The sequence below is a fragment of the Oncorhynchus kisutch genome, linkage group LG14, assembly GCF_002021735.2.
Source record: "Oncorhynchus kisutch isolate 150728-3 linkage group LG14, Okis_V2, whole genome shotgun sequence".
In the NCBI taxonomy this organism is placed as follows: Eukaryota; Metazoa; Chordata; class Actinopteri; order Salmoniformes; family Salmonidae; genus Oncorhynchus; species Oncorhynchus kisutch.
The window spans coordinates 23,158,593-23,181,627 of record NC_034187.2 but is presented as its reverse complement, the minus strand read 5'-3'; the positions used below and the strand labels follow the sequence as shown (position 1 = coordinate 23,181,627).

The 23,035-nt window shown below is 40.5% G+C and overlaps 2 protein-coding genes across 3 annotated transcripts in view; one reads left to right on the top strand and one right to left on the bottom strand.

Annotated features, from left to right (window-relative positions):
• Nucleotides 1–11,368, bottom strand: part of apoba (apolipoprotein Ba) — a 43,773-nt gene extending 32,405 nt beyond the window's left edge. Inside the window, exons 1-13 of the mRNA XM_020501358.2 lie at nt 11,243–11,368; nt 9,726–9,770; nt 7,545–7,657; nt 7,274–7,419; nt 6,894–7,038; nt 6,654–6,806; nt 5,991–6,115; nt 2,608–2,684; nt 1,835–2,291; nt 1,319–1,427; nt 1,038–1,190; nt 655–866; nt 113–317 (exon numbers count right to left, since the gene is read on the bottom strand). Coding sequence (XP_020356947.1) covers nt 113–317; nt 655–866; nt 1,038–1,190; nt 1,319–1,427; nt 1,835–2,291; nt 2,608–2,684; nt 5,991–6,115; nt 6,654–6,806; nt 6,894–7,038; nt 7,274–7,419; nt 7,545–7,657; nt 9,726–9,770; nt 11,243–11,297 — 1,995 coding nt within the window. The 5' untranslated portion in view covers nt 11,298–11,368. The remainder of the gene's footprint in view (nt 1–112; nt 318–654; nt 867–1,037; nt 1,191–1,318; nt 1,428–1,834; nt 2,292–2,607; nt 2,685–5,990; nt 6,116–6,653; nt 6,807–6,893; nt 7,039–7,273; nt 7,420–7,544; nt 7,658–9,725; nt 9,771–11,242) is intronic.
• Nucleotides 11,369–19,425: 8,057 nt separating this feature from the next.
• Nucleotides 19,426–23,035, top strand: hs1bp3 (HCLS1 binding protein 3). 2 transcript variants are annotated; one of them, XM_020501363.2, is made up of 7 exons: nt 19,426–19,573; nt 20,251–20,416; nt 20,750–20,957; nt 21,372–21,582; nt 21,782–21,903; nt 22,187–22,247; nt 22,334–23,035. In XM_020501363.2, exons 1-7 carry the CDS (start codon nt 19,491–19,493, stop codon nt 22,575–22,577), a joined length of 1,095 nt encoding a protein of 364 aa, XP_020356952.1. In that variant the 5' UTR covers nt 19,426–19,490; the 3' UTR covers nt 22,578–23,035. The 2 variants fall into 2 exon arrangements, with proteins under 2 accessions (XP_020356952.1, XP_020356951.1); XM_020501362.2 differs by having other exon boundaries at nt 22,112–22,247.

Below are 23,035 nucleotides of genomic sequence, written 5' to 3'. Positions count from 1 at the left end.
ATATCAATGTAATCACACCAATATAGATGCAATTATTCTTTCATTTATTAGATAAATACACTTTTTGTATCATATTTACCAAATAAGTTTCTAAAGTCTTTTCAAACATTACCTCTAACATGTCACTATTGTACCCAAAGGCTTTGAGGGTGGTCTCCAGCAGGACTTCCTTTGGCAGGGAGTCAGTGGAATCAAAGATCATGTTGCCTTTCATGGAGCCCATGGCAGTGTCCATTTTGTAGTTGCGGGACATTGTGGTGAAGGGGTTAGCAGGATGCTGATGGTCTTGCAATGCCTCCTCGATATACTGTCTTGTTCTTGAGGAAAAGAGAGAGAGCGCTTTTCAGAACCCACAACTTGTTTGTGTTGCACAAGTGATTATGGGGATTGGGAAAATAAAGGGTATTCTTTTGTTGCTGTGATTCTATTGGACACAATCATGTCCATGATTTTGTAGCTGGACAGACATATGAAAAATATAACTAAATGAAGATGATTTTCTTACACAGGTGTCAAAAACATATACAGTAGGAGATGCAGAAAACAACGACACCTTCTACCACTGTGATCACACATATTAAGTTAACCTTGTAAACTATGTATATAAACTAATAGGGAGTGACTGAACATATCATACAGAAAACAGTCACTTACTGCTGCGTTTTGGGATCATCAGAGTGCCGGATGTTGTCAAGGTGGGAGGCCACAAAGCTCCTGACCTGTGGGTCCTGCTCGTCATTCAGCGTGGTGATCACCTTGCTAAGGAGTGCATCGTCAGGACTCTTCATAAGCATCAGATAAGCTGCCACACGTTTCTGGACGGGGTTCTTAGCATCCTGGTACACCTCCAAGAGACTTTCTCTGACCTGTCATTCACAGCACAAACCTTTTAGCTTATTCGTACAGATTGTTATTGATAGGATTATGAACAGTGTGCTAAGTAATAAAAGTATATAACTGAAGAGAACTCAAAGAAGAACGGTGAGAATTTATTGAGTAGGTTTAGGTGGTGGGTATGGTGGTGGGCATTGAATCACCTCCTGGTCGATGTCCATGAGTCTGAAGGCCTGAATTGCTGCCTTCTGGACAGATAGAGAAGCCCCCTTCTGCATACAGTTCATGAGGGACTTCTTCAAGCCCAGACCAACATCACCGGTAGATTTCATAGCTTTACCCATTACACCTACTACCTGGAATATGTTTGTTAAAGAATTAAGTTGCAGGGTGCAATACTGACTAGCTGTATATGTATGTTAGGTATACAACAACACAATACTTAAAACAATACTTTTAATAATGCGTATAAGCGGTTGTATACCCTTAGTGTCAGGAAAGTCATATCCTCATTCCCTGAGCAGTCTCCCAACATGGTATCCATGAACTCTTTCACATCTTTGACCTCAGCGGTGGGATGTCCTGGGTGGAACCTGCAGATGAGTGTTGGGAATATGTTAACAGTGCTGAATCGTGTTGTGACTAGGGTTACAAAATTCTGGGCACTTTCAATAAATTCCCTGGTTGTCTTGAAATCCCGGTTGGAGGAGTATAAGCATTAAGCAGGAAATCTGTAATTCTCCAACCAGGATTTCGGGAAAACCAGAGAATTTATTGAAAGTTTTGCAACCCTAGTTGTGATGGTAATTATTGCCCTATGGTGGTTAGCTTCAACAATTAATTGAATAACAAAATCTAAAAAGTTACAAAGCTGTTATGGTTACAGTCAAATAAACTTCAACGATATTCCCCCCTCACAAAAAAGGCAATTGATGAGATATCGATGATTTCAGTTATTTTGAGGTAGAGTTAAAATAGTAAAGAGTGTAATTTCACTTACTTCCTGACTGTGTTTGCCAGAGCGTACATAATGGCTTTGCTCTGCCTGTGTTGGGCCACACTGAGCATATCTCTGACCCGGTGGGAATCAGGGCTCGACTGGAGGCTAAGGGCGTACACAAAGGCATCCCCCTCCACAGCGTTGCTGTCCATCGTCCTGATGACTTGGAGGATGGCACTGGTGCACTCTGGTGTTCCACACTGGGCCAGGGCCTGCCAGGTCAGCATACCACCCTCCACCATCATCTCTTCCACAGTCGGGCTCAGTGTCTCGTTCTTAAGGGAACGGAGCTCGGAGACCAGTTTCTGGAAGAGACCTGGCCTCCTCTGGCCCTGGTCAGTGCTAGACAGACCGCTGAGGTCTCGCAGCGTGCTCAGCACAGCTTCTTTGGTCTGAGTAGGAGCCTTGTCCTCTGGGTACTCCATACGAAGGGGTTGAATGCGGCTGGTTTCAACCTCTACGTCAACGTACAGGGAGAAAAGAACAGGTATGGAAAATCCTTCAAGAAGTTCCCTTCAACTCATGTTATCTGCTTAATAATTGACACTTTACTTGACATTTAATGGCCAAACGACAGGGTCATGACCCAAGCCAAATGAGCTGAATTTAATGTTATAAACTGACAGCTTTCATGGTATCAGTATGTAATTGTTAACACAATGCTATGCAGCTCTTATAACAAGGGGATATTTTTAGCAAGAGCCATCACAGATCGCAACAAACACAACACTCACACTTCCTGATAGTACAGTACATGCCTTCATGTTCCTTACCAACGACTCTGTTGTTGATCTTTGCTGAGTCTTTCAAGGTCAGGCTCTGTGTCACCACAGATGATATTCCACTATTGCTGCAGATGGGTAAAAATTGGCTTTACTGAAATCAATTCAAATATTTTTGTAACACGCACAATTTAAGGTTGAATATTTTCCAGTGATAATTACAAGAAATGACCGGGATTCAGGTATTCCTGTTGTGACGACCCTCCCACTCTGTCTGCCGTATTCTCTCTTTGTTCTTGTTTCCTTATTAGGATGCCGGTGGGCGGAGTTGGGAGGGTCGTCAGCTACATGGGAAACACCTGGGCCCGGTGTGTCCCAGGATTAAAAAAAACAATTCTCCATTCATGGAAAAGACTCTCCATGCAGACACCTTTCTAGATTTTGTTGTGTATCGTGGTGGTTTTTTGATTGTTTGCTTTGGCATCTTTCAACACCCTGCATTATCACATTCATGCATGCAAAACACTCACTTACACTACTGATTACTGATTACACACACCATTGTACTTGGTTACTTATTTAATAAATACATGTTTTGTTACTCCTTATCTCCACGTTGTCTCCCTTTTGTTACGGGCTTTGAGCCGGTTCGTGACACGGTTCAAATCGGAAGTGCCATTTTAAACATAAAATATCAGCCATACTGACATGATTATGCCACTGTAAATGGAGAAATATACACAGGAATTTAACGTTGTTGTTGAATTTGTTTGATGCAATTTAATCAACTCAAAGTTCTCTCAAAGTCACCACACTATTTGATGTAGCCTAGTTGTTTTTTTAGTTTTTTAAAAACATTTTACTCCCCAATTTGTAATTACAGTCTAGTCCGATTGCTGCAACTCCCCTATGGAATCAGGAGAGGCGAAGGTCGAGAGCCATGTGTCCATGAAACACGACCCTGCCAAGCAGCACTGCTTCTTGAAACACTGCTCACTTAACCTGGAAGCCAGCGTTGGAGGAAACGCCGTACAACTAGCATTTGAAGTCAGCGTGCATGCGTCCGGCCCGCCACAAGGAAAGGAGTCGCTAGAGCATGATGGGACAAGGACATCCCGGCCAGTTAAAACCTCCACTAACCAGGGCAACGCTGGGACAATTGTGCGCTGCATCATTGGTCTCCCGATTGCGGCTGGCTGCGACACAGCCTGAGATCGAACCCGGGTCTGTAGTGACACCTCCAGCACTGTCTTAGACCGCTGTGCCACTCGGGAGGCGATGTAGCCTAGTTTTAATGTAGTCTTGTGAAGCACTGATGGCCGATTGGTAAAATATTATGAGGTCTAGTGAAAATTACATTTGTTTTAGTATATCTTTGACTGAAAGATGTCAGACAGCTTGTTGTCCCTTTTCTCTTCCCTGGCTTGCACCTGGCAATTGGGGAGTTGGGGGAGGTTGTGGCTGTTTTTACTTGATGATAATACACTTATTGTGGTAACTCTGTCCCAGGGAACATGAGATTCTCCGCTATACAAACAGATAAGCTAAGCAGGCCTAGGGTAGCAGAGGAGAATCATGGATATTGCAGTTGATAAATTGCCCGTGAATCTGACCAGTATCCCACCGTGAGCTCACTTTTGTTAGCATAGGCCTAACATCATGAAACAAAATTGCAAATGTCTATTTCCTCAAGCGCATTTGTGGACACAGTGTATCTGCCATTTTGTGATTAGCAACAGTTTATATTTTGAGTCTCTGCCAGTGCCACACGTTAGTTTGGAAATTTGAATGTATGGATATTGAGATTGGACATTGTCTACTGTAACTGCGTCGAGAGGTCGAGTGTAGCCTGCACACTTAGTAAGCAATTATATTTACCGAAACCATGCAAGTAGCTATCACACAAAAAAAAATGTTTCTATATAGTGCCAAATAAGGGTTATTTGGCTTGTAAAGATGGCATATCCGTTTAGGTGCTATATTGAACCCTTTTTGAAGCTTCTATAAAGAACCATGCTCATACAGTTGTAAATGGAACCGTGATGGTGCTATAGAGAACCTGTTCCCAAAAAATAACTATTAAAAAAAGGTTATATTTATCACCAAAAAGGGTTCCGCTATCGCTACATCCATTTTTGCCGCTGTACAGAACCCTTTTCAAATGTTCTTTATCAAATCAAATGTCACATGCGCCGAATACAACAGGTGTAGGTAGACCTTACAGTGAAATGCTTACTTACAAGCCTTTAACCAATAATGCAGTTTTAAGAAAAATAAGTGTTAAGTGCGGTAGCAAAGAGAACAGTCTATGGCTGCGGTCCAAACACTTAAAATACACACCCTATCCCCTCAGCCCTCAAATGACATGGTTAAAGTATGGTTAAAATTCCATCATTTTTATTGTTGTGTTAATTGACAAGTTGAATCAGGTGTGCTAGCTTTGGAATGGCTGGGGGCCCCTGAGGAGAGGTTTGAGAACCTGATTTAGACATCAGTTCTCAATTGACGCAAGGCCATATATGAGTCTTTCACAAGACACCATCACTGGACATAATCACATTTAACATGTAATGGCATAGCACAACAGATTAGATCAACTGGAATGACACTCATTCACTGTTGCACAAAAAGAGCTGTGAGCAAACCACCACTGTGAACCGCAAAGAACCATTGAAAGGCTCAAAGGGTTCTTTGACTGATTATAGTTTCACACAGAACCCTCACCCTTTTCAAAGAATCCTTGAGGAACACTCTTTTCTTAGTTTGTAAGGGATGTTTTCTATTGGGGACTTCATTTTGAGTAAATATGGTTAGCTGCTAGCATTGTGATGACTGGACTAATGTATGAATGAAGCCAGCGAGTTGATATGTTGCAAGTGCATAGTTTGTATTTCTGCATCTAGGCTAATATGCCCTTCCCGTTCTCTGCATATTCTCTCACCAGTTGTGATATATTGGGGGATTCTTGGGGAGGGTAGGCTATGGCCATATTTTTTTAGTGCTGATCTGATGTAGAATGTAGGCCTACTTAGTGTTTCCAATGGCATGGTAGAAGAACCCGTCACACGTAGTGCTTTGAATTAATGGCGACTTTGCGTAATAGGCCCACAGTAGGCTACAACAGCGCACACTCACAATCACAATCACACTCACACACACACACGCACACACACAGACACACACACACACACACACACACACACACACACACACACACACACACACACACACACACACACACACACACACACACACAGACACACACAGACACACACACACACACTGTGTTGATTGATCATGCCATTATTTATCTCGGGAAATGAGAATGGGTTTGGGCAGGAAATCATGGTAACCCAGTTCCCACAATTAAACCCTAGCACACACATGCACACTTGCACACCGCACATACACATAAATGTTTGTCGGTGACTTACTCATGTGAGAAGGGCAGAAAGATGTGCTTTTCTGTGCACACAGCATTGGTCATATGCTTTCTCCTGTTGTCAAACTGATAGTTGCAGTCCTGAGTACTACTGATGAGCTTGGACAAAGGACCATGCTGAAGAAAGAGTGATAGCCAAATAATGACATTATTACCTTTTTTTTTTATCTAACTTTTGAAGTTATAAGAAAAGACACATATCTATCAAAATGGCTGTATGGTTTGTTCAGGACTTCCTTGAAATGTCATATAATTTATAGACTATAATTGCTCTAAAATAACATGACATCATATAATATCATATTATATGTCACTTTTAGCAGTCACTTTGAGAGCAACATTTTTTGTACAGGTGTAGGATTTTATTTTGATCACCCTGTTGTTGCAGGAAATTTGTAGTGTATTTAAGGTAAAAAAGGCTTCTAAAGTTTGTAATTTTCACTTTTGTATCAAAAAAACTTTTTGTACAAAAATGTCCATTCATTATAATCCACACAATGTTTCACATTTCCTGTTGCTGTAGGATTATTTTTCTACTGTGAGAAACTGGTCAAATTAAGATCCTATATCTGTATGTGTGGACCCAGAGGGAACCCACAACATTTTCAACACAGTGAAGTTGTACAGGTTTAATGTTTTTGAAGTCAGGTCTCACCAGGCTTGGGAGGAGGGCCAGGGGGCTGCTGGGGAGCTTCATTCTGCGGAACTGATCACACTGTGACAGATCTCTGGTGAGGGTCACATCTGTATCAATGTCCTTCCTGGAGTTGACTGTGTAGTCAGTCTTGCACAGGCCATGCACAGTGTTCTAATGAGGAAAGGGAAAAATATACATCAATATTTCCCTCACTTTCCCTCAGTGCAAAAGTGCACATCTAAGAAACACCTGACCTACCATAATGTTGTTGCTCTCCTCCATGACAGGGACGTTGAGTGCGGAGATGATGCCCCTCTTGATGTTCAGGATGTTGACAGGCTCATCTGGCTCTGGGTAGAGGCGTATCCCGACGACCGGCTCCCATGTGATTTTCAGAGGGTTCCTGAATACAAACGACACACCAGACAATAAGTCAACATGGTCAAATTAATTATAGTTGATCTGTTCTTTCACTGGACTTATAATAATAGACTAATAAATAGTGTTATTAATTTTACAAGTGAAAAATGATTGAAATGGTTAATAAAAAATGATGGAAAGTGAAGGTGAAAATGTTATGTTCAAATAATCAAATTGACAATACATGTTTTATCTTTATGGTAAATGTTTCCACTGACTTCTCCATAGCAGCCTGGAAGGCATCAGCTCCTGCGGCCTGTCTATACACAGGCTCTCCCTGAGGGTCGATGACCGACACCTCACTGAGAGCACAGTTCGCTGTGTGAAGAACGAAGCTGCATTCTTGTGGGACTTCGAGTTCAACCTAAACGAGGAGGATAATAACAAGAGAGGTGAAGCAAACAGAGAGAGGGAGGGGCAAGAGCTCCCCCGTTTACCAGGAGAAACAATAAAAAGTGGAGCCACAAAAACAAACAGACATAGGCTTACCTGACATGTGACTTTGGGGCCATTCCTGAGTTTGGATGTACCAGTCACACCATTTTTGCTCTCTGTTGTGTATTGGTACACATATTTCTTAAAGGTCTTAAACCTTGCTGACACTGGAGATCACAAATAATGGGCAAATCAATTTGAATAATGTCACTGAATGTACAAATATTATATCAAGTATTATATAATTTGTATCAATACTTCTAATATACTAGCTACTAGCCACTGGCTACGTTTTAGATGTACAGTACCAGTCAACATTTTGGACTCACCTACACATTCCAGGGTTTTTCTCTATTTTACTATTTTCTACACTATAAAATAACACTGAAGACATCAAAACTATAAAATGACACATATGTAATCATGTAGTAACCAAGAAAGTGTTAAACAAATCAAAATATATTTTATATTTGAGATTCTTCAAAGTAGCCACCCTTTGCTTTGATGACAGCTTCACACACTCCTGGCATTCTCTCAACCAGCATTATGAGGTAGTCGCCTGGAATGCATTTCAATTAACTGGTGTGCCCTGGTAAAAGTTCATTTGTGGAATTTCTTTCCTTCTTAATCCATTTGAGCCAATCAGTTGTGTTATGATAATGTATGGGGTGGTATACAGAAGATAGCCTTAATTGGTAAAAGACCAAGTCCATACTATGGAAAGAATAGCTCAAATAAGCAAAGTGAAATGACAGTCCATCTTTACTTTAAGACATGTAGGTCAGTCAATGTGGAAAGTTTCAAGAACTTTGAAAGTTTCTTCAAGTGCAGTCCCAAAAAACATCAAGCGCATTGGCTCTCATGAGGACCGCCACAGGAAAAGACCCAGAGTTACCTCTGCTGCAGAGGATACATTCATTAGAGTTACCAGCCTCAGAAATTGCAGCACAAATAAATGCTTCACAGAGTTCAAGTAACAGACACATCTCAACATCAACTGTTCAGAGGGCACTTCGTGAATCAGGCCTTCATGATCGAATTTCTGCAAAGAAACCACTACTAAAGGACATCAATAATAAGATAGACTTGCTTGGACAAAGAAACACAAGCAATGGACATTAGATCGGTGTAAATCTGTCCTTTGGTTAGATGAGTCCAAATTTGAGATCTTTGGATCCAACCGTCGTGTCTTTGTGAGACGTAGAGTAGGTGAACGGATGATCTCTCCATGTGTGGTTCCTACCGTGAAGCATGGAGGAGGTGTGATAATGTGGCGGTGCCTTGCTGGTGACACTGTCTAGGATTTATTTAGAAATCAAAGTACACTTAACCAGCATGGCTAGCACAGCATTCTGCTGTGATACGCCATCCCATCTGGTTTGTGCTTAGTGGGGCTATCATTTGTTTTTCAACCGAATAGTGACCCAAAACACACCTCCAGGCTGTGTAAGGACTATTTGACCAAGGAGAGTGATGAAATGCTGCATTAGATGACCTGGCCTCCACAATCACCCGACGTCAACCCAATTGAGATGGTATTGGATGAGTTGGACTGCAGCGTGAACGAAAAACAGCTATCAAGTGCTCAGCAAATATGGGAACTCCTTCAAGACTGTTGGAAAAGCATTTCTCGTGAAGCTGGTTGAGAGAATGCCAAGGCTGTTCAAAGCTGTCATCAAGGCAAAAGGTGGCTTCTTTTAAGAATCTCAAATCTCAAATATATTTTGATTGGTTTAACACTTTTTTGGTTACTACATAATTCCATATGTGTTATTTCATAGTTGTGATGTCTTCACTATTATTCTACAATGTAGAATATAGTAAAAAAATTTAAATAAAAAGTTTGAATGAGTACGTGTGTCCAAACTTTTCACTGGTACTGTACTTCTACATAATGCAAAACAAAACATCATTTTTTTAAATTAAGAACAAAAAAAGAGAAGGGTTTTCCCTTAATTAAAGTCAATATTTTTTACACAACATCCTGGGTTCACAGTCGAAGTTCCAAGTCACCACTTGAACTCTGGACCTTTACTGAGTAAATGGAAATTCTCTTAGTGAATAACATCAATTGTACAAATCATGAACATCATGGCGCAAGAGTTCAGATCCAGCCATGTTATCTCTGTTATCTCCAGTTCCACTAAAACTCAAAAACCAGGACAGGCATCGATCTAAAAGCATTTATTTACTGAATGTAAGATTAACAGTTCAAGTAAATTCTTAGAGACTTACATGGGCATGATGACATCTGTTCATCAGCATTCTCACTGCCTTTCTCTAAAAAGCAAATAAAAGAGTCCTAATTTTTGTGAATAATGTTACATTGGTGTAGCATTTATTTATCCTGAACAAAATATAAATGCAACATGCAACAATTTCAAAAATGTGACTAAGTTACATTTCATACAAGGATATCAGTCAATGAAAATAAATTCATTAGGCACTAATCTACAGATTTCACATGACTGGGAATATAGATATGCATCTGCGTGACCACCATTTGCCTCATGTTGTGTGACACATCTCATACAAGGATCAGGCTGTTGATTGTGGCCTGTGGAATGTTGTCCCACTCCTCTTCGATGGCTATGCGAAGTTGCTGGATATTGGCAGATACTGGAACACGATGTCGAACATGTCGATCCAGAGCATCCCCAACATGCTCAATGGGTGACATGTCTGGTGAGTATACAGGCCATGGAAGAACTGGGACATTTTCAGCTTCCAGGAATTGTGTATAGATCTTGCAACACGGGGCCATGCATTATCATGCTGAAACATGAGGTGATGGTGGTGGATGAATGGCACGACAATGGGCCTCAGGATATCGTTGCGGTATCTCTATACATTCAAATTGCCATTGATAAAATGCAATTGTGTTCGTTGTCTGTAGCTTATGCCAGCCTATATGATAACCCCACCGCCACCATGGGGCACTATGTTCACAAGGTTGACATCAGCAAACCGCTCACTCGAACAATGCCAAACAAGTGGTCTGCGGTTGTGATGCCGGTTGGACATACTGCCAAATTCTTTAAAATGATGTTGGAGGGGGCTTATGGTAGAGACATTAACATTTAATTCTCTAGCAACAGCTCTGGTGGACATTCCTGCAGTCAGCATGCCAATTGCACGCTCCCTCAAAACTTGAGACATCTGTGTCATTGTGTTGTGTGACAATCCTGCACATTGTAGAGCAGCCTTTTATTGTCCCCATCACAAGGCGCACCTGCGTAATGATCATGCTGTTTAATAAGCTTTTTAATGTGCCACACCTGTCAGGTGGATGGATTATCTTGGCAAAGGAGAAATGCTCACTAACAGGGATGTAAACAAATTTGTGCACAACATTTGAGAGAAATAAGCGTTTTGTGCGTATTTACAATTTCTGGGATCTTTTATTTCAGCTCATGAAACATGGGACCAACACTTGACATGTTGTTTTTATATTTTTGTTCAGTATACTTTGCTACATTGAATCTTTGTAAATGTCAGACATGCAGTTGAGCATACATTTTTAGACATATATTTTTCAAACTATCCAAAATAATTTAATGTATGATAATACATTAATAATAATATAATAATTTAATGTCATTAATAAAAGTAGATTGTAGTATAGAATATAATTATTTTCCTAATATATTACTAAAATATGTATCTTCCTATATTGACTAAATAAAATGCAAGTGATGAATAGTTTTCACTATCTTATAAAAATCGGAGAGTAATAAAATATAAAAACTTACGAGCAAAGACATTGGTGCTCAGAAGAAGTAATAGCCAGATCTTGGGGTCCCCCATGATGGGCGCTCAACAACAAAAAAAGCTCTGTCCCTTATGTTGGGTTGAGCTCTCTCTCAACCGTAACTGATTCACTAACCACAGGACCTAGATTGTTTATAATGTCTCCCCATATCTCTCCTAGTCCCTCCCAAAGACAGCCCAACTGAGAGCTATGGTAGATAAATCAATGTTGCAAATGTTGTGGCCAATCCAAAGGTCATCAACTTTGATTTAGTTGAACAAAGGAGAAAATTGTCACTACTCTAGAATATGTGAATTGCACATTTGTCAGTATTGATTCTCCCGTTTAGCAATTGTTTTGGATCAAAATATCATTGTCTCCTGTTTTGTTTCTCAGGGATCTACTGTCCTGTAGCAACTTGCAACAACTACCAGTTGCACATTATGTAGGTCAGTATACTGTATGAGGAATTATAGCGATGCCCTAATCCATGTATAGCTTTTAGAAAAGTCGGAGAAGGTTTTCGTACATGATTTAAATTACACAAAAGTCTAATATAGAGATGCACGCTGAACAGTAGGATTTGGTATATACAGTATCAGTTAAAAGTTTGGACACACTTACTCATTCCACGGTTTCTCTTTATTTTACTATTTTCTACATTGTAGAATAATAGTGAATACATCAAAACTGAAATAACACACATGGAATCATGTAGTAACCAAAGAAGTGTTAAACAATTAACAGGTGTACCTTGTTAAAAGTACATTTGTGGAATTTCTTTCCTTCTTAATGCGTTTGAGCCAATCAGTTGTGTTGTGACAAGGTAGGAGTGATATACAGAAGATAGCCCTATTTGGTTAAAGACCAAGTCCATATTATGGCAAGAACAGCTTAAATAAGCAAAGAGAAATGACAGTCCATCATTACTTCAAGACATGAAGGTTAGTCAATGCTGTAAATTTCAAGAACTTTGAAAGTTTCTTCAAGTGCAGGCCCAAAAACCACCAAGCACTATGATGAAACTGGCTCTCATGAGGACCCCCACAGGAAAGAAAGACCAAGAGTTACCTCTGCTGCAGAGGATAAGTTCATTAGAGTTACCAGCCTCAGAAATTGCAGCACAAATAAATGCTTCACAGAATTCAAATAGCAGACACATCTCAACATCAACTGTTCAGAGGAGACTGCTTGAATCAGACCTTCATGGTCAAATTGCTGCAAAGAAACCACTACTAAAGGACATCAATAAGAAGAAGAGACTTGCTTGGGCCAAGAAGCACGAGCAATGGACATTAGACCGGTGTAAATCTGTCCTTTGGTCTGATGAGTTCAAATGTGAGATTTTTGGTTCCAACCGGCGTGTCTTTGTGAGATGCAGAGTAGGTGAACGGATGATCTCTGCATGTGTGGTTCCCACCGTGAAGCACGGAGGAGGAGGTGTGATGGTGTGCGTGTGCTTTGCTGGTGACACTGTCAGTGATTTATTTAGAATTCAAGGCACACTTAACCAGCATGGCTACCACAGCATTCTTCAGCAATACACCATCCCATCTGGTTTGCTCTTAGTCGGACTATCTTTTGTTTTTCAACAGGACAATGACCCAGCACACCTCCAGGCTGTGTAAGGGTTATTTAACCAAGAAGGAGAGTGATGGAATGCTGCATTAGAAGACCTGGCCTCCACAATCACCCGACTTCAACCCAACTGACACGGCTTGGGATGAGTTGGACAGCAGAGTGAAGGAAAAACAGCCAACAAGTGCTCAGCATGTGGGAACTCCTTCAAGACTGTTGGAAAAACATTCCAGGTGAAGCTGGTTGAGGGAATTCCAAGAATGTGCAAAGCTGTCATCAAGGCAAAGGGTAGCTACTTTGATGAATCTCAAATATAACATATATTTGGATTTGTTTAACACTTTTTTGGTTACTACATGATTCCGTATGTGTTATTTAATAAATGTGATGTCTTCACTATTGTTCTACAATGTAGAAAACTTTTGACTGGTACTCTGTATTTTTAAGAGTTTGGAACTTGCAGAGATCTGATACAGGTCTGATAAACTTTCAGTTTAATATCTGTTTAACATTCCAAGAACCCTATCAGTATGACTTAACGATCTGATAACCTGTGCAACCCTACTGCTATATAGGCGGCCTGGAACATGACATGCTGCTTCTGCGGCTGGTGTATGTAGTGTGCCTCATTGATTACAGTGGGGGTGTTTCAACTACAGCTGGTGGACATTAAAGAAACAGACATTCAATGCTTGAAGTGTAGTTTTGGCTGGAGCCGTGTGACCCATCAGACTCAACCTATTTTCTATGCTTTTTTGCCGAAGTTTAAAACCTTATGCCAACCTACAACCTGTCAACAAAAATGTAAGGATTCTATTCTTGGCAAAGAACATAGGTTAAATGGCACAAGGTGTAACTTGATATCAAACATAAGGATAACATTGTATTTTTAACAGCAAACACACCAGTTAATGCACACCTGAGATGCAAAGTAATGTTTGTTTTTCAGTAAACAGTGTTATTTGAATATAACCTCTGAGGTAGCTGACATGGTCTGCCAAAGCACTTTTTTAAATGTTTTATCTTTCAATTAACCCCATAGTCGGATGTTGAGGCGGGTGTGCTGATTGGTCACCATACATTTGTTTTCCTGGAGGTGCGAGACCTTTTACTGTTTGAATTTAGCTTAAACTTGGTGGTGAGAAAATATGTAAGTATGAAAGTACCAGTTTTTTCAACAAGCAAAAATTTCACTTTTTCTGGCATGAACTGTAGTCTTTGTTTTTTGGCTGTACCTAGTCTACTCACATCCCCAGTGTAAGCCTGCCTTTAAACAAGTAGCAAATGGGTTTCCCAACAATTACTATGCCTAACTAAAAATCGGGTCACTAAACTCGCTAAAGATTTTTTTTAAAGCTTTCTAAGCTTTTTCAAACGGCACAGTAGCTTTAAAATGCTGATTGTACAGTGAGAGCACAACAGCCTGACGTTTAGTGACCCCTGATAAACTGTAAATAATGAATGTATAGTTCACCTGGTTGGGCAATAGCCAACTATAGCCATTCAATATATGACACAGGGGAAGCAGGCATGTAGTTGGAGTATCACTATCAAGTCAGATGGTATAGGCTTTGAGATGAGGAATTCCTAAGCAAAACTGTTGCCATAGGGTCAATTCCACGATAACAAGATGCTGAGACTCTGATTTTTCCTTTTAAAATGTATGTCAAACAAAATCCAATAAATGCAATGTTAAACAAACCACACAACTCTGTGCACAGTGACTACTTTAAACAATGTCCTTTGAAAATGTTACAACATTTTGCACTGTTGTTCATGTACATTAGTTTTTGTACAGTTGAAGTCGGAAGTTTACATACACTTTAGGCAAATACATTTCAACTCAGCTTTTCACAATTCCTGAAATTTAATCCTAGAAAAAATTCCCCATCTTAGGTCTGTTAGGATCACCACTTTATTGTAAGAATGTGAAATGTCAGAATAATAGTAGAGAGAATGATTTATTTCAGCTTTTATTTATTTCATCACATTCCCAGTGGGTCAGAAGTTTACATACACTCAATTAGTATTTGGTAGCATTGCCTTTAAATTGTATAACTTGGGTCAAACGTTTTGGGGAGCCTTCCACAAGCTTCCCACAATAAGTTGGGTGAATTTTGGCCCATTCCTCCTGACAGAGCTCGTGTAACTGAGTCAGGTTTGTAGGCTTCCTCGCACAAGCTTTTTCAGTTCTGCCCACAAATGTTCTATAGGATTGAGGTCAGGGCTTTCTGATGGCCCCTCCAATATGTTAACTTTGTTGTCATTAAGCCATTTTGCCACAACTTTGGAAGTATGCTTGGGATCATTGTCCATTTGGAAGACCCCTTTGTGACCAAGCTTCAAATTCCTGACTAATGTCTTGAAATGTTGCTTCAATATATCCACATAATTTCCTATGTCATGATGCCATCTATTTTGTGATGTGCACCTGACCCTCTTGCAGCAAAGCACCCGCACAACACGATGCTGCCACCCCCATGCATCACGGTTGGGATGGTGTTCTTCGGCGTGCAGCCTCCCCCTTTCCCTCCAAACATAACAATGGTCATTATGGCCAAACAGTTCTATTTTTGTTTCATCAGACCAGAGGACATTTCTCCAAAAAGTACAATCTTTGTCCCCATGTGCAGTTGCAAACCGTAGTCTGGCTTTTTCATGGTGGTTTTAGAGCAGTGGCTTCTTCCTTGCTGAGCGGCCTTTCAGGTTATGTCGATATAGGACTCATTTTACTGTGGATCTAGATACTTTTGTACCTGTTTCCTCCAGCATCTTCACAAGGTCCTTTGCTGTTGATCTGGGATTGATTTGCACTTTTCACACCAAAGTATGTTAATCTCTAGGAGACAGAACGCATCTCCTTCCTGAGTGGTATGACGGCTGTGTGGTCCCATGGTGTTTATACTTGCGTACTATTGTTTGTACAGATGAACGTGGTACCTTCAGACCTTTGGAAATTGCTCCCAAAGATGAACCAGACTTGTGGAGGTCTACAATATTCTTTCTGAGGTCTAAAGGCAAAGTCAACTTAGTGTATGTAAACTTCTGACCCTCTGGAATTGTGATACAGTGAATTATAAGTGAAATAATCTGTCTGTAAACAATTGTTGGAAAAATTACTTGTGGCATGCACAAAGTAGATGTCCTAACCGACTTGCCAAAACTATAGTTTATTAACAAGAAATCTGTGGAGTGGTTGAAAAATGATTTTTAATGTCTCCAATCTAAATGTATGTAAACTTCCGACTTCAACTGTAAATGTTCAGTGGACATTGTTAGAAGTCCTTGCACAACAAAGCCTCGTTCACTCACGCCGCCAAACTTACCCTAGTAAAACTGACTATCCTACTGATACTCGACTTCGGCGATGTCATCTACAAAATAGCTTCCAAATACTCTACTCAGCAAACTGGATGCAGTTTCACAGTGCCATCCGTTTTGTTACTAAAGGACCTTATACCACCCACCACTGCAACCTGTATGCTCTAGTCGGCTGGCCCTCGCTACATATTAGTCGCCAGACCCACTGGCTCCAGGTCATCTACAAGTCCATGCTTATCTCAGTTCACTGGTCACGATGGCAACACCCACCCGTAGCACGCGCTCCAGAAGGTGTACAGTGCCTTGCGAAAGTATTCGGCCCCCTTGAGCTTTGCGACCTTTTGCCACATTTCAGGCTTCAAACATAAAGATATAAAACTGTATTTTTTGTGAACAATCAACAACAAGTGGGACACAATCATGAAGTGGAACGACATTTATTGGATATTTCAAACTTTTTTAACAAATCAAAAACTGAAAAATTGGGCGTGCAAAATTAGATTAGCAGGTAGATGGGGGCCAGGTGGGATTGGGCCAGGCACGTCCAGGTGTCAGGCCAGGATGTACTCAGTAACGGTCCAAGAGCCTTAGGCTCTCCGGAAGAGGAGACGGAGACAAGATGAGGGTTGCGAGCATGCACTGGGGGCAAAGAATGATCAATCGTGCTGTTGTGGACACTGGATAATCTGACTAAACACACACACACCTGTATGACCTCGCTGTGGTACTGTAGGCCTATTTGTGTTACTTTTCAATTCAGGTAGCATTCAATGTCCTGCGTTTGTGTTAACCATGGCAGCCAGCATTGTAAATAAAGAGATTTGCAGATTGTTAATCAGCCTGTGGTGTGTGTGGATCCTTTCCACTTAATGTCTTTTTCATGTCAGCCAGGCCCATCTTCTCAAAGAAACACCAGTTAATTCAATCTCTAGTTGAGTAAAATAAGGAGTATTACTTCAGTTTTGGTTTTTTATTTATTTATTAACCAGGTAGGCAAGTTGAGAACAAGTTCTCATTTACAATTGCGACCTGGCCAAGATAACGCAAAGCAGTTCGACAGATACAACGACACAGAGTTACACATGGAGTAAAACAAACATACAGTCAATAATACAGTATAAACAAGTCTATATACAATGTGAGCAAATGAGGTGAGAAGGGAGGTAAAGACAAAAAAGGCCATGGTGGCAAAGTAAATACAATATAGCAAGTAAAACACTGGAATGGTAGTTTTGCAATGGAAGAATGTGCAAAGTAGAAATAAAAATAATGGGGTGCAAAGGAGCAAAATAAATAAATAAAAATTAAATACAGTTGGGAAAGAGGTAGTTGTTTGGGCTAAGAAAGAATTGGTCTTGGGGGTGACTAGAGAGATATACCTGCTGGAGCGTGTGCTACAGGTGGGAGATGCTATGGTGACCAGCGAGCTGAGATAAGGGGGGACTTTACCTAGCAGGGTCTTGTAGATGACATGGAGCCAGTGGGTTTGGCGACGAGTATGAAGCGAGGGCCAGCCAACGAGAGCGTACAGGTCGCAATGGTGGGTAGTATATGGGGCTTTGGTGATAAAACGGATTGCACTGTGATAGACGGCATCCAATTTGTTGAGTAGGGTATTGGAGGCTATTTTGTAAATGACATCGCCAAAGTCGAGGATTGGTAGGATGGTCAGTTTTACAAGGGTATGTTTGGCAGCATGAGTGAAGGATGCTTTGTTGCGAAATAGGAAGCCAATTCTAGATTTAACTTTGGATTGGAGATGTTTGATATGGGTCTGGAAGGAGAGTTTACAGTCCAACCAGACACCTAAGTATTTGTAGTTGTCCACGTGTTCTAAGTCAGAGCCGTCCAGAGTAGTGATGTTGGACAGGCGGGTAGGTGCAGGTAGCGATCGGTTGAAGAGCATGCATTTAGTTTTACTTGTATTTAAGAGCATCTCCGTCCAATAGTCTGTTTTGCAGTGGTATAAAGTACTTAAGTAGTACTTTCAAGTAATTTTAATTAAGTAGTTTTTTGGGGGGTATCTGTACTTTACTATTTATATTTTTGACAACTTTTACTTCACTATATTACTAAAGAAAAGTATGTCATTTTTACTCCATACATTTTCCCTGACACTCAAAAGTACTCGTTGCATTTTGAATGATTAGCAGGACAGAAGAATTGTGTAATTCACACACTTATCAAGAGAACATCCCTGGTCTTCCCGATTGCCTCTGATCTGGCAGACTCACTAAACACACACATGCTTCATTTGTAAATTATGTCTGAGGTTTGGAGCATGCCCCTGGCTATAGGTATATTTAAAATTCAAAGACAATGGTGCCTTCTGGTTTACTTAATAAGGAATTTGAAAAGATTTACACATTTACTTTTGATACTTAATTATATTTAAAACCAAATACTTTAGACTTTTACTCAAGTACTTTTTTACAGGGTGACTTTCACTTGAGTCATTTTCTATAAAAGGGTATCTTTATTTTTACTCAAGTATGACAATTGGGTATTTTTTCCACCACTGCTGTTTTGTCAACGAACTCAATGTATTCGAACACTGGTGGTAACCATATGATCCCAATGTAGCCTAGTAGGTAGCCTAGTAAAACGATGCCCCCTCTGGTATATTCTTTTGCGAACTACCTGGATCCTAGGGGGTTAAGGTTGCGGCAAACACATTTTGGTTGAAAGCATTCAGCTATGAAACTGACTTGGTATCTCCTTTCACTTCGTTGTTGTTTCCCTGTTTACTACTCAAATATATTGAACGTATTGAGTCAAAGACGAAATTAACTACAATACACTGGTCTGAAATATTTTAGCATTACTAGGCTACACAGAACCACCGCGGACACATTGTAAATGTATTTTTTTTCTAGGCAACATGCCTAGAGCTTCCCACTGGGGCGTGGCTTATGGAGAGTTCTATGCTGGTATGGCGGTATTCTAGCCCAACGAGTTCTCACACGGGTGCCCGATTGCTATTAGTGTAGCAGGGCTGCACGCAAAAGCCATAAAGGCAAAGACGGATGGGCTATCAGCTGATCATAGCCAATGTAGATGATGACCTAGTTACCTAGCTTTGCTGTCGAAACAAGTTAGTTTTTACTTGATTTGAGCTTGTTCTGCTACTGACATATGCCTCGACTTACTATCAGTCGATGTGCCTCCTTCCCAGACGACAAGCAACTGTAAAATATTCGCAACTCACCGCCCGGCGCTTGTGCTGTGCAGAACGAGTGCAGCAGCGCGCTTTTATTTTGAAGGCTAAAACCGGAAGTTCCTGTTTTGTATGCCTGCAGCCGAAACAGTATCTAGTTCCCATCCCATGACTTGTATCATAACAGTAGGGAATGGGGGTGGTCAGCTTGATTACAGCTAAACAGAGACAGGACAGAAATCTTACCACAATGCCAGACGGACTTATTACAAGCAGGTAAAATAAAGAACATTTCGTAGCTATCTTTCTTTGACGTTTCGAGGTTGCCTGATAACATTAACACGTGTGAAACACATCCCCATCGTTGTTTACTTGTTGAAGCCAGTCCTTGTTTTTCCCTGTACCAACCCAGGGGTCCCTTTGACTTAGTTGCAACTATTCACCAAACTATTGTGCACATATAAATTAATATCAGCATGTAGTGAAATAAAAGGTGTCATTGACATGTTTGCTGGATTCCTTTCTTGCTGTTTACCGTTGGAACAGTGTCACGATGTCACTCCACAGTTCTGTTCTTGAATGAATCTTGCACTTTGCTGCTCCAGTTTCAACTGTTCTGCCTTATTATTATTCGACCATGCTGGTCATTTATGAACATTTGAACATCTTGGCCATGTTCTGTTATAATCTCCACCCGGCACAGCCAGAAGAGGACTGGCCACCCCACATAGCCTGGTTCCTCTCTAGGTTTCTTCCTAGGTATTGGCCTTTCTAGGGAGTTTTTCCTAGCCACCGTGCTTCTACACCTGCATTGCTTGCTGTTTGGGGTTTTAGGCTGGGTTTCTGTACAGCACTTTGAGATATCAGCTGATGTACGAAGGGCTATATAAATACATTTGATTTGATTTGATTTGAATTACTTTTGGTCAATGTCACAATGTTTTCCATCCCAGGCTGTTGCAGAATGAGGTGACAGGCATAGATCTGCAGGTGCCTCTTTACCAGGAGATCCGTGGTACGATGATGACAGGTCATGTGGAGTACCAGATTATTGTGGTGACTCGGCTGGCTGCCTTCAAATCCGCCAAGCACAAACCTGAAGATATTGTACAGCTGGTGGTAGGTAGTCACAGGTAGTCCCAGTCCCATTTAAGTTAGGTGGAAACATAAGTATTTAGCATCCTGCCCCTGTGCCCCTAATCACCTCAAATTGAAAGTGATGGTGTTGCAGCTACTGCTTGGTGTGAAATTGTGGTAACACTTCACTGTAGCATTCAGTATGTACAGTATGCATTCCTAAACCCTTTATAACAGCTACATAATGCATAATAACATAAAGATTTTGAACAACAACCAAATATACAATTCTAACGGTTAGATTTGAACCCCAAAGCATTGCTATAAAAGCTACAGGCATACCTAGACCCTGCATGTTTTACATGTGTTTTGCAGGTTTCAAAGAAATACAGTGAAATTGATGAGTTTTACTACAGACTCATGGGTCAATATCCGAAGATCACCTTACCAGCCATGCCTCGCAAGGCCCTGTTTGTAGGCGAGGCAGACATCCGGGAGCGTAGGGTGGCCTTTGACGAACTGGTCAAGTTCATCTCCAAGAATTCTACACTTGCTACTTGCCCAGAGGTGTTGGAGCTCTTAGGTAATGTACCACAAAGCACTACAGTAAATAGTATTTTTTCTATAGAGTTTTGGTAAATAACTTGTTTAATTTGCTTGTCTCTGACTGAAACTTGCACTTTCTAACTCATTCGCCTACACTAATGCCACCCCTCTATCTTAATGCAAACTACATAGGTCAGAAAATTTTCAACCTTGGGGATTAGTACTAATACTACTGCACCAAACTGTGATATTACAATGAGGTTACTGTATATCAAGGCAGTCAGGGGTTCAAATTGACATGTATCTGCCTGGCTAGTTATTTAAGAAAAGTATGAATTATTAACCAAACAGAAAAAATAAACAGTACTTCCCTGTAGTGTAGAAGTTGCCTTATTTAATCAAGAATATAATGTCAAAAAGAATATTTGGCTCACAGTTCATATTTCTGTAGGGGCGAAGTCCACAATGGCAGATTCGAAAACCAGGAACGTTGCAGATTGGCAGGACCAGGATAAAGAAGAAGGCTATAATTTCTTTGAAAGTGAGGAGACCCCTGCTGCTGCTGCGAAAGTAACCAAACATGTTCCACCAGTGAAACCTAGGGAAGAGGAGCAGGAACATGACGATGATGATCAGTACCTTGGACCTCTAGGAAATTTAAAGTAAGAGCCTTGCTGAGGTTGTGTTCATTTTAGATGTTTTTCTCAATGGTTTTGGCATCTTCTCAAATATCTGTATTCTGGATCAAATGGTTGAAGGGAAAATATCATTTCAGGCTGTAAATCAACAATATTTGAAAATGGGGATACTTTCTACAGGCACTGTATGGTATTTAATGCTTTCTGTCACCCTTTCCCCCAGGTGCATGAGGCAGAAGAAGAAAAAGCCTCCACAGGCTAAAGTGGCTACCCAACCTAAGTTATCTCTGTTTGATGAGGCTGAGGATATAGATGACGACTTGTTTCAACCTGCAGCCAAAGACAGTTAGTATAAATATTTAAATACAGATTCTGTGTTCCATTTATTGCTTCCATAGGAACTGCAATGACAATGTCATTAGCTCTCTACAAACAGTGTCAGTGTCAGAGATTCCAGACTGACATCCCGTAAATGAAGATATCAGATCTGTTCCCAAGGAAGCTTGCCTCTTGTCCAATTTAAGTTCAACTCATATCTTCATTGTGCTAACAGGCAACGTTAAGCTGTTTAAGGAGCCAGACTTGATGTGGAAAGTGAAGTTGGGTGACCCTTTACTACTTCCAACAGCATACAAGGATGTGGCATCTGCAGATTCAGGACTGGATGAGGATACAGATGAACTTTTCAGGTATACAGTTATAGTTATTTGCGAGACAAAGGGGTTATTACAACATTGTATTAGCCATTCAACATTGTCCTTGTTTCCCTTTTCAGGATAGAAGACAACTTTGACAAGCTCCTCCAGGTGAAGAAAAGTATCAGGCCAGTTCCTGCCCCCAAACCCAAACTGGCCCCAAAGCCAAAACTGCCTGTGAAGCCCTCCTCTCTAGTCTCAGGTGGTAGGGGCCCAGTTGTGGGTGTTCTTCCAGTTGCAAATGAGGTGAAGGATCAAATCGACATTCTCAAGTATATCCAACAAAATGAGTCTACATCTATTGATGATCTGGATCTGTTTTAATTGCCAACTAAATGATAGTAACTGATTAGGACTCATGAAGTTGTTAGCAGGCTACACAGGAAAATAACAGCCTAAAATTATGCCTATGATTATATTTTGACATTACCCAGGATTATTCCATCAAGGATGACTTTTGGAAGTCTGATTCTAATAAAAAGTCTACTGAACATGTATAGTTACAATCAGTGCTGGAAATGGGCCTGTGTGGTGTTATTTATTTTTACCCATATTGCTTTCCTACTTTTTATACTGAAAATACTGTATACATTACCATGATTGAGTGGCTCCAAATGCAATGACTTCACAAAGAAATCTAACTCATTTTTGTAATACCTGCACAGTAATTTTGGATTTATCATACTAAATGTCTTGTTGGAACATATTAATGTAAAAAAACAATTGAACAACAAATTCTCTTTTCTTTTTTTTCACCAAATAAAGTCTACAATTTTACAAAA

Bases quoted from the DNA above. Each gene is read 5' to 3' on its own strand.
- hs1bp3 (XM_020501362.2), top strand. From the start codon at position 19,491: ATGGGGGTGGTCAGCTTGATTACAGCTAAACAGAGACAGGACAGAAAT. The intron at 20,958-21,371 runs GTAATGTACCAC...ATATTTCTGTAG, and splicing joins AGAGGTGTTGGAGCTCTTAG to GGGCGAAGTCCACAATGGCA. The intron at 22,248-22,333 runs GTATACAGTTAT...TTCCCTTTTCAG, and splicing joins GATACAGATGAACTTTTCAG to GATAGAAGACAACTTTGACA.